At 47.1% G+C, this 16091-nt stretch overlaps 1 protein-coding gene across 7 annotated transcripts in view; it reads right to left on the bottom strand.

The window, feature by feature from the left end:
• The window catches only part of SLC9D1 (solute carrier family 9 member D1), a 57912-nt gene that overhangs the window by 22086 nt on the left and 19735 nt on the right, over positions 1–16091 (bottom strand). For 5 of the 7 annotated variants that reach the window (XM_040487003.1, XM_040487000.1, XM_040487007.1 and 2 more), the window contains 2 exons: positions 7958–8144; positions 1059–1179 (listed from right to left, as the gene is read on the bottom strand). In XM_040487003.1, coding sequence (XP_040342937.1) covers positions 1059–1179; positions 7958–8144 — 308 coding nt within the window. The remainder of the gene's footprint in view (positions 1–1058; positions 1180–7957; positions 8145–16091) is intronic. The other 2 variants (XM_040487002.1, XM_040487005.1) reach the window with 1 other exon arrangement.

The raw sequence follows: 16091 nt of genomic DNA on the forward strand, positions 1-16091 counted from the left end.
ACCCAATGTGTACTCACAATAAAAACTCTTAGCAAACTGAGATTAGAAGGTAACTTCCTAAAAGTAATAAAAACCCAACAGTTAACACTGCATTTGACGGTGAAAGAATGGATGCTTTCTGTTTCAGATGAGGAAGAAGGCAGGAACATCTACGCACATAATCTCACTCATTGAAGTACTGGAAATTCTAGCCAGCGCAACAAGGCAAGAAGAACAGATAAAAGGCATATAGAGAAAGAAGAAATAAGCGACAGATCTCAGAATTTCAAAGTGGTTCCCAAAGAAATTTCAAAAAAGTCTACTAATTTGTAAGTTATAGCATCATCACTGTGAGACGTGAAGTAAATGCAGCGTCTGGAAATACTTAAAGCACAACATATTGCCTATTTGCTTATTAAAATAAACTCAAGCTTACAGTCCTAACTCGCATGCAATTTACCTTTAAATTTTATGGGGCTCCTTACATTTTCCAAGGGATTTATTTTCGGGCTGGCGTTCTGGTAACAGTGTGTACAGCATAACCTAGGACTTTCTGGGCGAACTTATTCTTCCACTTTTCAATTTGACTTCCCTCCACATGAACGTAGCAAGTGCAGTTCGGGTTTGGGGGATTGTTTCATTGAGATAAGGAAAAGAGGAAATGGTAACGGAGACACTCACAACAATGGTCCCCACGATGATGGCATGCACGCGCGCACAATCACGCACGTGGTCAGACAATCTCACACGACCTCACACACACTCACACACAGTATGTTCCAGGCACCATTCTGAGCACTTTTAGATTTTAGCCCATTTAATCCTAACTAACCTGTTAGGGAGTAACACCATCCCCACTTTCTAGATGACAACACCGAGGCAGAGTGAGGTTAAGGAATTTGCCCAAGGTTGACAGAGCTGGAGCCTGAGCCCAGGCGGCGTGACCCCAGAGACCACGCTCTCTGCCTGCGCCGGAAAAGCTCTAAGCATCTCTTCGGGAGACGGTATTACACCGCATTTTTGTCAGCGGACGGCGGGAAGCTGGAAACCGAGCGGGGAGGAAGGAGCAGCGTGGTTACCTGGAGTAGGCGCCGGTCCCGGCCTGGATGAGGGTGGGCAGGCCGGCTATGAACAGGCCCAGCTGCACGTCCTGCACTACGAGCATCCCAAGCAGCACCGCACTGTAGTCGACGTCACCTGCTTGAGGAAGAATGTGTCAATGGCACATGTTTACAGTAACTTAAAGTGTCCCACGTCAAAATACGGTCATTAGGCACATTTCCGATATAATTCAACTTCTGCCACTTAAAGAGAATACAGACTTTAGAATCTCTTTGAGGGCAAACACTGAAACATCTTCAACATGAAAAACTTTTTGTAAAGAAAACTTCCAGGATATTTCCAGCACTTGTTACTAACACACTTAAAGAAAAAACGCCATCGTGGAAAGATAGCACGGGGCACAAGAGTATGGTGAGCCTGGATAAGCAGGTCAATGTCACTGTGTGTCCCCAGAATACAGGAAACAGCCTTCACGCTAGTCTTTCTCTCTCCCCTAAGCGCTTCAGGAGACCTAACCCTACCCCCCTTCTGGTCGCACCTGCTGGCTGACCCAGCTGACAGGTCGCCTTCCCTCCAGCCCACCATCATGGCCACAGTGAGCGTCTGTCACTGACACAAATGCAGAGAGGCTCATCAGGTGGACAAGACAGAAGACAGTAGCCAGGGCTGCCCAAAGGGACCATGTGGCTCATCCACAAAGGCAACCGGAAATGGGTACCATTTTCCCGAACTCCACGCGTCACACAGGTGTTCGGTGTCTCCATTTCCAACCAACAGTTCTGGCTTTGGACCAAACTTTTAACTGTCATGTTCCCCCATAAAATAAGCTATTTTTGTTTTCTTAGAAAAGAAAAAAAAGCAACTGACAGTAACAGATATTTAAAGGCTAATCTGATAAGAGTAATCTTACAGAAAAGAAAAAGAATAAGCTAATCAAATAAAATCAAAATCTTTCATCACCAGCAAAAATCACAATTGTTAGAAGTTTAGGTACTCCTTCTAGGAAGCTTGTCTTACTTACCAAAGTTAAATTTTTGGTGAATAAAGTATCCAGGCTTTAGAATTTGATTTATTTATTTGTTTTTGGCTTAGAATTTTAAAACATTCTAAGTGGATAGCGCCATGAGGTTGCTGCGGCTAAAGCTTTTACAACTTAAAAGTGAAGAAGAATTCCCCACACTAATAATGGGTGAGTGGGACACTTCAAAAACCCATCATTTTCAACAAAGCCCTCCATGGGTTCCTGACTGTGATTCTCCTGTCCCGATCCCAGGAAGCGTGCCAGGTCCTGTGCTCGCAGTCACACCGCGGTCTTCCTCCCCAAGTCCTCACGCGAGGTGAACACACTTGAGCCCTGCGCCCGTGATGGTGCCTCTTCCAGACTTAGAGGAGACGCTAATTCCAGTCACACCTTACTTTTTCAAAACAGCATTTACTGATACACTGCCAGCATTTTGTAAATGTTTTTAAAATCCTGCTCTTTGCCTTTCACCAGATCACAGCGGTCTTAACTGGGCGGGCATCAACTATCTACCAGCAGATGGGGGGCAGCACGAACAGAGGGGGGCGCCCCCAGCATGGCCCAGTCCACAGGGAGCACTCAGGGAGCAAGTGCAGAGCAGCAGCTCACTGAGGCTGGAGGGGAAAGACTAACCACAGCAACTGATGTAAAAGGAAACAGTACAGTGAACACAGAGGCGAAAGAATTACTTTGCCTGGGGAGCCTGGGTGGCTCAGTCAGTTAAGCAGCCGACTGTGGCTCAGGTCACGACCTCACGGCTCGTGGGTTCGAGCCCCACGTCAGGCTTTATGCTGACAGCCGGGAGCCTGCTTGGGATTCTCTCCCTCTCTCTCTGCCCCTCCCCCACTCGTTCTCTCTCTCTCTCTCTCTCTCTCTCTCTCTCAAAAATAAATGAACATTAAAAAAAAATTTTTTTTTTATTTTTATTTAAAAAAAATTTTTTTTCAACGTTTATTTATTTTTGGGACAGAGAGAGACAGAGCATGAACGGGGGAGGGGCAGAGAGAGAGGGAGACACAGAATTGGAAACAGGCTCCAGGCTCTGAGCCATCAGCCCAGAGCCCGACGCGGGGCTCGAACTCACAGACCACGAGATCGTGACCTGGCTGAAGTTGGACGCTTAACCGACTGCGCCACCCAGGCGCCCCGAACATTAAAAAAATTTAAGAATTAGACTGAACTGTTAAAAATTAAAGATAGAACTTTTAATATTTTTCATCTGCATTTTACACTAAGTTTAATCTTTGTGCTTACCACTACTATAAGCATTTAAAATTTTTTGTTTTCCATCTGTTTTATTAAATACCTTAAACATATGGAAAATAAAAAATATAACAAATACCCACATACCCACTATTGTGTTTTGCTAAATCTTAAACCTTTGAGACCCTGACTTCAGATTTTTGGGAAGGAAGATACTGGACAATGCAGGTACCATGAGCCCGCCACCTGCGGCTGGACCCCCCGCCACACCCCCAATCACCGCCTTAGGTTCCATGTTTTTTATTCTCTTGAGTGGTTTTCTACTTTTAACAAAATAACAGCTATGTATCCGGGAACAACACTGAGTTTGTTATTTTGTAATTATAAACTTTTTATAACTTAATCCATATTTCTGCAACTTGCTTTCGTTTTTGCTTACCATTATGTCTGAAAATTATCTGTGTTGATGCACAAAGATCTCTTTTTAAAACTGCTGTAGAATACAGCAATTTACCCATTCCCTGATGTTAGGCACTTAGGTTTTTAATCTTTCCATTACTACAAGCATGCTATAATGAACATTCTAGCACATTTGCTGGACACACCCCCTTCCCTTGCTTGTGTTCTCACCAGGAGAGACTCCCCCTCACCACTCATGGCCTCCGCCCTGGCCCCGTGCCCCACCTTGCCCACCCTACTCTACAGATGAGAGTCTCCACCTGGGCAAGGGGATGGTGAGGTCACAGCATGGCAGTCTCTTGCAGGCCTGTGTTTTCCAGAGGAGGCTTCTGTGGGTCCATGCTGCATGGAGGATAGGTACTGAAGGCCACCACAGCCACATCTTCCATTGTCATCTTTCATCATAATCAAGTTGCTACCGTGACCTCCAGCCGCCTGTCCCCTTCATGGTTATATGGGTTCTGAGCATGGCCATGGAAGGCTGGAGCTATTTACTGACCCCTTTGAGGGTCTGGGCCCCACTATCCAATGTACTGGCCGGAACCCTGAGGAACAGAAAAGGAGAACTGGGGCAACAATAAACCCACATATGAAGAGGGGCAGGGGTGTCATCCTCAGGCACTTCCAAATGCTCTCAGTGTGCAGGTTTGTGAGGACGCAACTTTGCACAGTTTCAAAGTTTATGTAAATTACATCGGACCAGATGTCCTCTTTATCTTCTATTTCTCCCTCCATAGTGTAAGATTAATTCATTTTTACCTCTGCAGTATTCCAGTATATGGACACACCATAATTTAATTATTCGTTGGATTACTAAATGCTCAGATTACTTAAAATTTTTTGCTATCAAAAATAAGTATTTTGAGTATTCTTTCATATTTGAAGTTTTCTAGGACATGTCTCTAGAAATGGACATCTCTGTTTGTGGAACTGTTCCCCAAAGTGACCAAACCAGCTCACACTCCCACTGAGCACCCGTGAGCGCTTGCACTCATGCCGACATGGGGCAGGTCCGGGGAGACACCTGGCTGGCTCATGGGAGGACAGGTCTGCACCTGCACGTCCCGATTCGCTAGCGAGGCCGGCATTTCTACATGTTCACGTAGCGTGCACGCCTCCTCTTCCATAAGTTCTCCATTGGGAAGAAGTTCTATTTTCCAGCGGGGTTTCCTTCCGTTTTGATTCTTCTTAAAACTCTTGATGCATTCTAAGTACTACTTCTTGCACATTTTATATACATAGCACATGTCTTCTAGTTTGCAACTTCTAAAGATACCTTTTAAGTAAAAGTTAAAGTTCCACGTGTTCAGGTTTATCAACACTTTTTCCTTTGGATTCTGCATCTCGCTTCCAGAAATCCTCTCTGCCCTACGGTCACCCATATTTCTCCCTAGCAGGCTCTGAAGTTCTGCCCAACACACTGAGCTGTTCAATCTGTGTGGGGCTGGTTTCTGTGTGCGGCTCAAGGGAGGACTCCAAGGACTAACTCCCACCCACCCCCAGCCACATGCGCCCTGCTCGTGTCCGCCTGTCCATCGTCTCCTGCCCCATCTGGCCCAGACACACCGCACCACCCAAGCACAGGGACAGGACCGCATGGCCTGCCGTCTGATGTGGAAGCACCTCACTTCAAACTGACACTAGCTATTCTTGGCCTTTGTTCTTAAAATAAACTTCAGGAGCAGTTTGCCAAATTTCATGAAAAACCCTGCCAGATTTCTTACTGGGATAGTTGGGAGTTTATAGACTCAGGAGAAACTGCATCTTTATGTATTGAGTCTCTTCATCATGAACACAGGCTCTCTCTTCGATAACATTTTGTACTTCTGTCCTCCAAGGTCACACACATCTCTTCAAAGATTTATTCCCACATTATTTGTCATGGCCGTTATAAGTCAAAGCCTTTTTCTCCCAAAGTACATTTTCTAACGGTCCTTCAGGTGCCACACTTTAGCACATCTGTGATTATCAGTTTCTACAAAGCCCAAGTGTCTCAACATGAGCATTGCCTCCCCACCGGCAACCCTGTAGACACTCCTACCTTCTTAGGCCCAAGTTCTCAGCTGGCCTTCTACAAAGTGCTTTTCCTGTACTCTCTCCCACCTACGGCCGCTGTCTCTGTTCTCTTCCCACAAGCAAAAACAGCTTCCTACCCCCCCAACGGCTTCTCCCCTCCCCCTAGTTCACCTCTCTGAACCACATACCTGACAAGTTCTGTGGTTCAAGTTGTGCCGATTATTGAGATAATCCTGAGATCGATTGTCTAGAGGTGCAAGATGGTCTGGTGTTGCTCTGGCTGCACTTCAGGGATGAGAAACGCACAAAGCTTCCATGCTGCTCTGCCATCTTGGCACCTCCTGGCCTCCACAAAGTGGAAAAAGCCCTCCTTTTCCAGCAGTCCATGCACAAGATACATGAGGCACTTTGTGTACAAGGTTAATTAAACCTGTGGTGCTTGGTCCTTCTGTGTTCCAGACGGGCAGCCACGCTGCCAAGCCTACGTGTGTCTGACGACGCCTTCACCTGTGCCTGCTCTTGGCAGCTCTGCTGGGCGTGCACGCCACAGACGCGGCTCCACAGGCCCCGTCTGCCCTCGGTGTGGTGGAGGCGTACGGATCACCTGTGTTCTCTGACAGCTGTCAAGCCTTCCCCTTCGTCCCTGAAGCTCTGCTGTTGTACCGGGATGTGCCGAGGGTACATTTATTCTTGTCCTTTTTCCTGTTCGGTTTTGGGGTGGAACGTTCAGGCTAAGGGCTCATATTTTCCTCCAAGTCTGAAAGTCAGCAGCTATGTTCTGCACTCTATTCTTCCAGGACTTCTGCTGTATATATGCTGAGCCTCTTAACTATTCCTTTGTTTCTTGGCATTCTTTCCCATGTTTTCTGTGTGTACTGTGTCCTATCCTTGTGCCTAATCCAATAGGCATGAATTCTTCACTTATGTTGAGTGCTTCAAGCATGCTTATTTCACTGTGGTTATTAGACTTTTCCATAAGCAAGGAGAATTCACATCCTGACAGTTGGGGTTGTTACAGAACTCTCCCAGCCACTGACGTCCTCACTCCTCACACATGCTGGACTCCAGTGTGCAGGTCCTTACAGAAGCAGTTGTTTTCATCCTCCTACACCACTGCCGGTGCTTCACCTCCTTCTGTCACTAGGGCTTTGTGAGGGGTGGTCCTAAGCACCAGGCCACAGGGACACTGGGCCCCACAGACGAGACCACTAGTTAGTACAGTTCCAAGCGAGGAGGCTGCTTCCGTGGCCCATTGGCCCACAGTCAGTCAGTGGGTGGGCTGCGTGTGGCCACCACCAATGCCAGGAGCCTGCAGCCCCAGGACCAGCCCCAAGTACAGCAAGGTCAGCTTTATCAGAGAAGCCAGCCACACCACTCTGCTTTCCTTTTTCCTATTTTTCTCTCATTGTGGTGTGTTTGGTGCAGGGCAAATACCAGTACGAAGCTGCTATGACGTTTTCACCACTTTTTACTGACTTTCACAAAACAAGAGCAAGACAGTGAAGGTCACTACAAGTTCACAGGATATAAACCAGCAGTACTGTCGAAGCTGGAAGCTGCCAGCGTGAGTTAGCCCAGGACGTTCGTCCCTAAGCTGCTGACCCAGGCTGGCTTCGCTAGGTCCAGTAACAATCAGAGGCTGGTGTTGCCAGTATAGACATGAAACTAGGCCCAAAGAGGTGAAAATACTCCCAACCACCAAAGTACCCGTCACATAGTTTATAGAAAAAAGGTACCAAAAGTCTGTAAGTTTCCAACCACAGCCAGAGTTAAAGCAGTGAACAGAGTGCACCTGTCACTCTACTTCAGGCTGCACATAACACACACCCGTTCGCGGCACCGCAGGCAACACACGCCATGTCATCTCCCGTGAGGACAACTGGTGATTTCAGGTCGGTGCGGCGTTCGTCCCTTAAACCACCAATTCCACAGTGCACTTTCCAATGTGGATTTTCTTCTTTATTTAAATGTGGTCCTCCAACTATCCTAAATTAATGAGCATGTAAAAGCTGTTTTCTTAATCGAGTGGAAATGTGGAACAATTGAACTGATGAGGGTGTCAGTTCCTGAGTGAACACAGCACGAGGGCCCGTGACTGTTAGTAAAGCCCAGGGAGGGAGAGAGAGTTGCAATTTTTTCTAAGAGGCCTTTGGAGTGAATTCAAGCCAGTTGAATACCTAATACTTCAACACATACTTAGAACATGTTATCACCTACCTTCTTTTTCACCCCGGGCACTGCCCACGAGGAATCTGGACACTAAGGGTGTGCTTGATAAGGACAGGCACGTAGAAATAAAGACGCTCTGAGTGGGTCTGATCTGTAAAAGGTGTCCCCATAACAAGCCAAATGCGATCATTAATAGTGTCATGTAACACGGTCCTTGTAAGGCTATCTTCCAGACCTTGAAGAGAACACATTCGTTTACACAGGTTTTAGTGACGACGGTCAGCTCTTGACCGGCTCCATGCAGAGTGCATACACATATACTGCCTGGTCACGGGCCTAAATTGTTCAGGAAGTAGCTCTGCGGTAAACACATCAGCACAACACCCAAAGTCATAATCTGAACACAGTAAAAACAGTAACACTTCCGTCAGCTTACTGAGTGCTAAGTATTGTTACTGGGACTAAACACGCATGCCTCTCGGTGTAATACATGTCTGTGCACATATAATCTAATCCTCAGAACACATCGCAAAGGTAGACAGCACGACCTCTACCTTTTCTAGATGAAAACACAAAGCCCACTAACTTGTCCACGGTCACATGGAAGTCAGTGTCAGGACACAGACCCAGGCAGCACGGCTCAATAATCAAATATTGATGAGGCACCTCAGTGAGCTCTCAGTGCTGGGTTAGACATAATGGAAAATGTGGAAGAAATCAGGGTTGATTTTAACGCTCCAAGGTTTTTAACTGAGTTGAACAGACGGGATACTAAAAACTACCTGATGCTTATACAAATGTGAATGGTACATAGTGACAAAAGAAATTAACCGAAACTCATCCTATCCTACTGGAAAGCACTTACTCATTTTCTTCTCACCTTACACCCTCTTGGACAAAACCAACTTGCGCAGCCAGGCCCTCTGGCAAGAGTGCAAGGGGGCCCAGAGGGGGGCAAGGGGTGCACGGCTTGGCACAGAAGCTCAGAGGCAAACGTTGTGGGCCCCACTGGCTGGCAAGCCTCATCTGTGTCTTCGGGTGCTCTGAAGGATGTGATCTTTTTCCTCCCCTGCTCTCCTTCCTGATAAAAAGGAACACCTCTTTCAAAATCACAACACTGTCTTCAGGAATCAGGGCAGCCGGGAGGCTGTACCTAAGGCTGGGCACCGACTTCCTACTATGGCCAAATGGGCACACACACACCCTGGCCGCCCACAGCCATAACCAGCTGCCAGCCTGCTTGTCCATAACAGAAGCTTCCAACTTCAGGAACGAGTTAAAAGATCCTCCCGACACCACCAAGTCCCGAGTCAAATGGTGGGATGCTGACGAGGCAAACGAACTGAAGACTCAGCCTTCCACACAGAGCCACTCTGTCCTCTGCCACGTGTCTCTGGCCAACCCGGGCTCTGTGCTCGCCTTCCAGAGAGAGGTTAGCCCCCAAGGCTGCTTCTCCAAGGTTCAGATTCCCTGATCCCCGCTTCTGGCACCTGGGAGTGGTGATGGCTGTTGTGGTTTAATGGCCTTCCAATGGCTCCCCCTCCTCCTGTGTCAAAGCCAGGAGCAGCGGGAGGGCCAGGGTACACCTGCAGACCTAGGCACAGCTCCTGGGGAGGCCAGCACGCTGAATTTTAAGGTTCCCAGGTTTTAGGGTAGCCACTCCTATAAGCAGCATTAGGGGTTTTTCTGCCCACAAGGGATCCCGGAGCTCGGGACTGACCCCATTATTGGTTGAGCACCTTGGGGAAGTAACCGTCTCTCTACTCTGCCTTCTACATCTGTAGACTTTCAAAGGCCAGACTAAAGATTTCTGAGGTCGCTACCAAACCTCGGTCAGGAGGGCTGGGATCTATTAGCCCAAGAAGCACAGTGTGCAGCAAACGAGGGTGGGAAATGCGGGCAGTGCCCACAGATCTTTGCTCCGCATGGGGCATCTGGACCACCTGGGGCTCCCAGAAACACGGGCTCTCCAGCCACACATATCAGATCCTGCTGCTCAGCAAGGTCCCAGGCAACTCCCCGTGTCGGAATTCACAGCAGCCTGGTCCCCACGCATCTGCACCACAGCTGCATCCCCTCCCGAACTCCATTTTCCTCAGCTCTTGTCCCAGAACTTCTGTCCACAACCCTACACATCCCTCTGAAATCCCAGACCTGCAGTCCCACAAGGGAGGGCCACAGGGCTGTGTATACCACCTCATAGTCAGTAGCCACCAGCGTCTGGAGCAAGGGTTTACTGAGGGAACAAATAAGGAGAAAAGGGGAAGAGGGGGTGCCTGGGTGGCTCAGTCAGTTGAGTTTCTCTGACTCTTGATCTCAGCTCATGGTTCACGGGATTGAGCCCCGAGTTAGGCTCCCTGCTGACAGTGTGGAGCCTGCTTGGGATTCTCTCTCTCCCTTCCCTCCCCCTCTCACTTGAGCTCTCTCTCAAAAAAGCAAATGTTAAAAAGAAAAAAGGAGAAAAAGAAGAGAAAACACAACTCCCAGGCAGAGAGACAGAAACGGGGAGCTAGCACATGAAAGCTGAGCCGGCAGCATAAGGGGAGCTAGAGCACAGTGAGGCAGGGGTGCACACACCCAACAGGACGCGCCATCAGAAGAAATGACTGTGGCTGTTCTCAGCGCCAACAATTAAGTAGTTCCTAGACCTTGGTGTTCTGAACCGTTTCCACTCAGACTTTTGGGGATTTCCCAGAGGATCCAAGAGGGCCTTCCAGCAATTATTATTTCAAAACCCACTGAATGACTTTCCGTCATGAGGGGCACACGGAAGTCCACGATGGCACTGGTCACTTCAGGCTGCTCTGACGCCCTGCTCGCTATTTATGCTGGAGAAACACAAATTTGTCACTTGCTAGCGTAGTTTATTATGGCATGGTTAAATCTGCAGTCTGAGCCCAGGGGCCTAAAAAGGGCGAGGCTGCCGTCCTCCTGCAAGCCTGTCACAGGGAGCTGATAAGTGAGGGATTCATGTCAGAGGGGCCCCAGCTCACCCCAAAGTCACTAAACAGGTGCCGGGTCCCCAGGAAGGTTCCTTCCACTTCTCAGACCACAGCACACTTTCTCCCTGACACGCACACACCCCCTCCTTGCCAAGCCCTCCTAAGGCTGCATCTCCAGGCACAAACGTAAGCCCCCATCAGCATAAAACCCCAAAGCCCTACAAGTCAGCACCACACCAGCAACAGCGTGCAGTTTCACACAGGTTAAAACTCTGTTCACATGACTCTGGATGAAGTTCTCATTGAACAGTGAATGCTAGAGTGGTGAAAAATATAAATTACATCAGTTTAGGCCAGAACAAACCCAGCCATGTAGACGAGGACCCCAACGTCCAAGGCGTGAGATACTCTGCTGAGACCACAAGGCTGGTCAGTGCAGAACCCGAACTCTGCCCCTCTCTGTCCCAAGCCACAGGCAACCGCCACTATCGGCTGCCAGCCTCACTCAACTAAACACACATGGAAGCCCAGAGGAGCCTGCGCGGAGCAAGGAGGGGGATGGCCGCAGACAATGACCTTCCCGTCCACAGGTCCCCGGCTCCTCGCACGGCTGCAGGTCCTGGCCATTCTGCCGGCATGGCATAGCCCCAAGCGCAGCTCGCGGAGGAGAGCAGGGTCCTTTAAACTCTGGGTCTGGAACTTAACACATGGAGGTCAGGCCGGAAGCACGTAAAAAGACACAAAAGTGCCTGAGAAAACACTAAAGGGACTCAGAACGCTTCATGAGGAGGTGCATCTGGAGAAGTGTTTAAAGGAAGTGATGGTGGGAGAGGGAAGATGGCGGCGTAGGAGGACGCTGGGCTCACCGCGCGTCCTGCTGATCACTTAGATTCCACCTACACCTGCCTAAATAACCCAGAAAACCGCCAGAGGATTAGCAGAACGGAGTCGCCGGAGCCAAGCGCAGACGAGAGGCCCACGGAAGAGGGTAGGAAGGGCGGCGAGGCGGTGCGCGATCCACGGACTGGCGGGAGGGAGCCGGGGCGGAGGGGCGGCTCGCCGGCCAAGCAGAGCCCCCGAGTCTGGCTTGCAAAAAGCGGAGGGGCCTGACGGACTGTGTTCCGACAGCAAGCGCGACTTAGCGTCTGGGAGGTCATAAGTTAACAGCTCTGCTCAGAAAGCGGGAAGGCTGGAGGACAAAGGGAAGGAGAGGTGCTGAGCCCCCGGACGACAGAGCTCAGTTTGGTGGGGAACAAAGGCGCTCGCCAGCGCCATCTCCCCCGCCCATCCCCCAGCCAAAATCCCAAAGAGAACCAGTTCCTGCCAGGGAACTTGCTCCCTCTGCGCAAACACCCAACTCTGTGCTTCTGCGGAGCCAAACCTCCGGCAGCGGATCTGACTCCCTCCTGCTGCCACAGGGCCCCTCCTGAAGTGGATCACCTAAGGAGAAGCGAGCTAAGCCTGCCCCTCCTGCCCCTGTGCACCTTGCCTACCCACCCCAGCTAAGACGCCAGATCCCCAGCATCACAAGCCTGGCAGTGTGCAAGTAGCCCAGACAGGCCACCCCACCCCACAGTGAATCCCGCCCCTAGGAGAGGGGAAGAGAAGGCACGCACCAGTCTGACTGTGGCCCCAGCGGTGGGCTGGGGGCAGACATCAGGTCTGACTGCGGCTCCGCCCACCAACTCCAGTTATACACCACAGCACAGGGGAAGTGCCCTGCAGGTCCTCACCACGCCAGGGACTATCCAAAATGACCAAGCGGAAGAATTCCCCTCAGAAGAATCTCCAGGAAATAACAACAGCTAATGAGCTGATCAAAAAGGATTTAAATAATATAACAGAAAGTGAATTTAGAATAATAGTCATAAAATTAATCGCTGGGCTTGAAAACAGTATAGCTGACAGCACAGAATCTCTTGCTACAGAGATCAAGGGACTAAGGAACAGTCACGAGGAGCTGAAAAATGCTTTAAACGAAATGCATAACAAAATGGAAACCACCACGGCTCGGATTGAAGAGGCAGAGGAGAGAATAGGTGAACTAGAAGATAAAGTTATGGAAAAAGAGGAAGCTGAGAAAAAGAGAGATAAAAAAATCCAGGAGTATGAGAGGAAACTTAGAGAACTAAGTGATACACTAAAAAGAAATAATATACGCATAATTGGTATCCCAGAGGAGGAAGAGAGAGGGAAAGGTGCTGAAGGGGTACTTGAAGAAATAATAGCTGAGAACTTCCCTGAAGTGGGGAAGGAAAAAGGCATTGAAATCCAAGAGGCACAGAGAACTCCCTTCAGACGTAACTTGAATCGATCTTCTGCACGACATATCATAGTGAAACTGGCAAAATACAAGGATAAAGAGAAAATTCTGAAAGCAGCAAGGGGTAAACGTGCCCTCACATATAAAGGGAGACCTATAAGACTCGTGACTGATCTCTCTTTTGAAACTTGGCAGGCCAGAAAGAGTTGGCACGAGATTTTCAGTGTGCTAGACAGAAAAAATATGCAGCCGAGAATCCTTTATCCAGCAAGCCTGTCATTTAGAATAGAAGGAGAGATAAAGGTCTTCCCAAACAAACAAAAACTGAAGGAATTTGTCACCACTAAACCAGCCCTCCAAGAGATCCTAAGGGGGACCCTGTGAGACAAAGTACCAGAGACATCACTACAAGCATAAAACATACAGACATCACAATGACTCTAAACCCATATCTTTCTATAATAACACTGAATGTAAATGGATTAAATGCGCCAACCAAAAGACATAGGGTATCAGAATGGATAAAAAAACAAGACCCATCTATTTGCTGTCTACAAGAGACTCATTTTAGACCTGAGGACACCTTTAGATTGAGAGTGAGGGGATGGAGAACTATTTATCATGCTACTGGAAGCCAAAAGAAAGCTGGAGTAGCCATACTTATATCAGACAAACTAGACTTTAAATTAAAGGCTGTAACAAGAGATGAAGAAGGACATTATATAATAGTGACAGGGTCTATCCATCAGGAAGAGCTAACAATTATAAATGTCTATGCGCCGAATACCGGAGCGCCCAAATATATAAAACAATTACTCATAAACATAAGCAACCTTATTGATAAGAATGTGGTAATTGCAGGGGACTTTAACACCCCACTTACAGAAATGGATAGATCATCTAGACACACGGTCAATAAAGAAACAAGGGCCCTGAATGACACATTGGATCAGATGGACTTGACAGATATATTTAGAACTCTGCATCCCAAAGCAACAGAATATACTTTCTTCTCGAGTGCACATGGAACATTCTCCAAGATAGATCATATACTGGGTCACAAAACAGCCCTTCATAAGTTTACAAGAATTGAAATCATACCATGCATACTTTCAGACCACAATGCTATGAAGCTTGAAATCAACCACAGAAAAAAGTCTGGAAAACCTCCAAAAGCATGGAGGTTAAAGAACACCCTACTAACGAATGAGTGGGTCAACCAGGCAATTCGAGAAGAAATTAAAAAATATATGGAAACAAACGAAAATGAAAATACAACAATCCAAACGCTTTGGGACGCAGCGAAGGCAGTCCTGAGAGGAAAATACATTGCAATCCAGGCCTATCTCAAGAAACAAGAAAAATCCCAAATACAAAATCTAACAGCACACCTAAAGGAAATAGAAGCAGAACAGCAAAGGCAGCCTAAACCCAGCAGAAGAAGAGAAAGAATAAAGATCAGAGCAGAAATAAACAATATAGAATCTAAAAAAACTGTAGAGCAGATCAACGAAACCAAGAGTTGGTTTTTTGAAAAAATAAACAAAATTGACAAACCTCTAGCCAGGCTTCTCAAAAAGAAAAGGGAGATGACCCAAATAGATAAAATCATGAATGAAAATGGAATGATTACAACCAACCCTCAGAGATACAAACAATTATCAGGGAATACTATGAAAAATTATATGCCAACAAATTGGACAACCTGGAAGAAATGGACAAATTCCTGAACACCCACACTCTTCCAAAACTCAATCAGGAGGAAATAGAAAGCTTGAACAGACCCATCACCAGCAAAGAAATTGAATCGGTTATCAAAAATCTCCCAACAAATAAGAGTCCAGGACCAGATGGCTTTCCAGGGGAGTTCTACCAGACGTTTAAAGCAGAGATAATACCTATCCTTCTCAAGCTATTCCAAGAAATAGAAAGGGAAGGAAAACTTCCAGACTCATTCTATGAAGCCAGTATTACTTTGATTCCTAAACCAGACAGAGACCCAGTAAAAAAAGAGAACTACAGGCCAATATCCCTGATGAATATGGATGCAAAAATTCTCAATAAGATACTAGCAAATCGAATTCAACGGCATATAAAAAGAATTATTCACCATGATCAAGTGGGATTCATTCCTGGGATGCAGGGCTGGTTCAACATTCGCAAATCAATCAACGTGATACATCACATTAACAAAAAAAAAGAGAAAAACCATATGATCCTGTCAATCGATGCAGAAAAGGCCTTTGACAAAATCCAGCACCCTTTCTTAATAAAAACCCTTGAGAAAGTCGGGATAGAAGGAACATACTTAAAGATCATAAAAGCCATTTATGAAAAGCCCACAGCTAACATCATCCTCAACGGGGAAAAACTGAGAGCTTTTTCCCTGAGATCAGGAACACGACAGGGATGCCCACTCTCACCGCTGTTGTTTAACATAGTGCTGGAAGTTCTAGCATCAGCAATCAGACAACAAAAGGAAATCAAAGGCATCAAAATTGGCAAAGATGAAGTCAAGCTTTCGCTTTTTGCAGATGACATGATATTATACATGGAAAATCCGACAGACTCCACCAAAAGTCTGCTAGAACTGATACATGAATTCAGCAAAGTTGCAGGATACAAAATCAATGTACAGAAATCAGTTGCATTCTTATACACTAACAATGAAGCAACAGAAAGACAAATAAAGAAACTGATCCCATTCACAATTGCACCAAGAAGCATAAAATACCTAGGAATAAATCTAACCAAAGATGTAAAGGATCTGTATGCTGAAAACTATAGAAAGCTTATGAAGGTAATTGAAGAAGATTTAAAGAAATGGAAAGACATTCCCTGCTCATGGATTGGAAGAATAAATATTGTCAAAATGTCAATACTACCCAAAGCTATCTACACATTCAATGCAATCCCAATCAAAATTGCACCAGCATTCTTCTCGAAACTAGAACAAGCAATCCTAAAATTCATATGG

This window comes from Herpailurus yagouaroundi, unplaced genomic scaffold, assembly GCF_014898765.1.
Source record: "Herpailurus yagouaroundi ecotype Mexico unplaced genomic scaffold, PumYag 164, whole genome shotgun sequence".
In the NCBI taxonomy this organism is placed as follows: domain Eukaryota; kingdom Metazoa; phylum Chordata; class Mammalia; order Carnivora; family Felidae; genus Herpailurus; species Herpailurus yagouaroundi.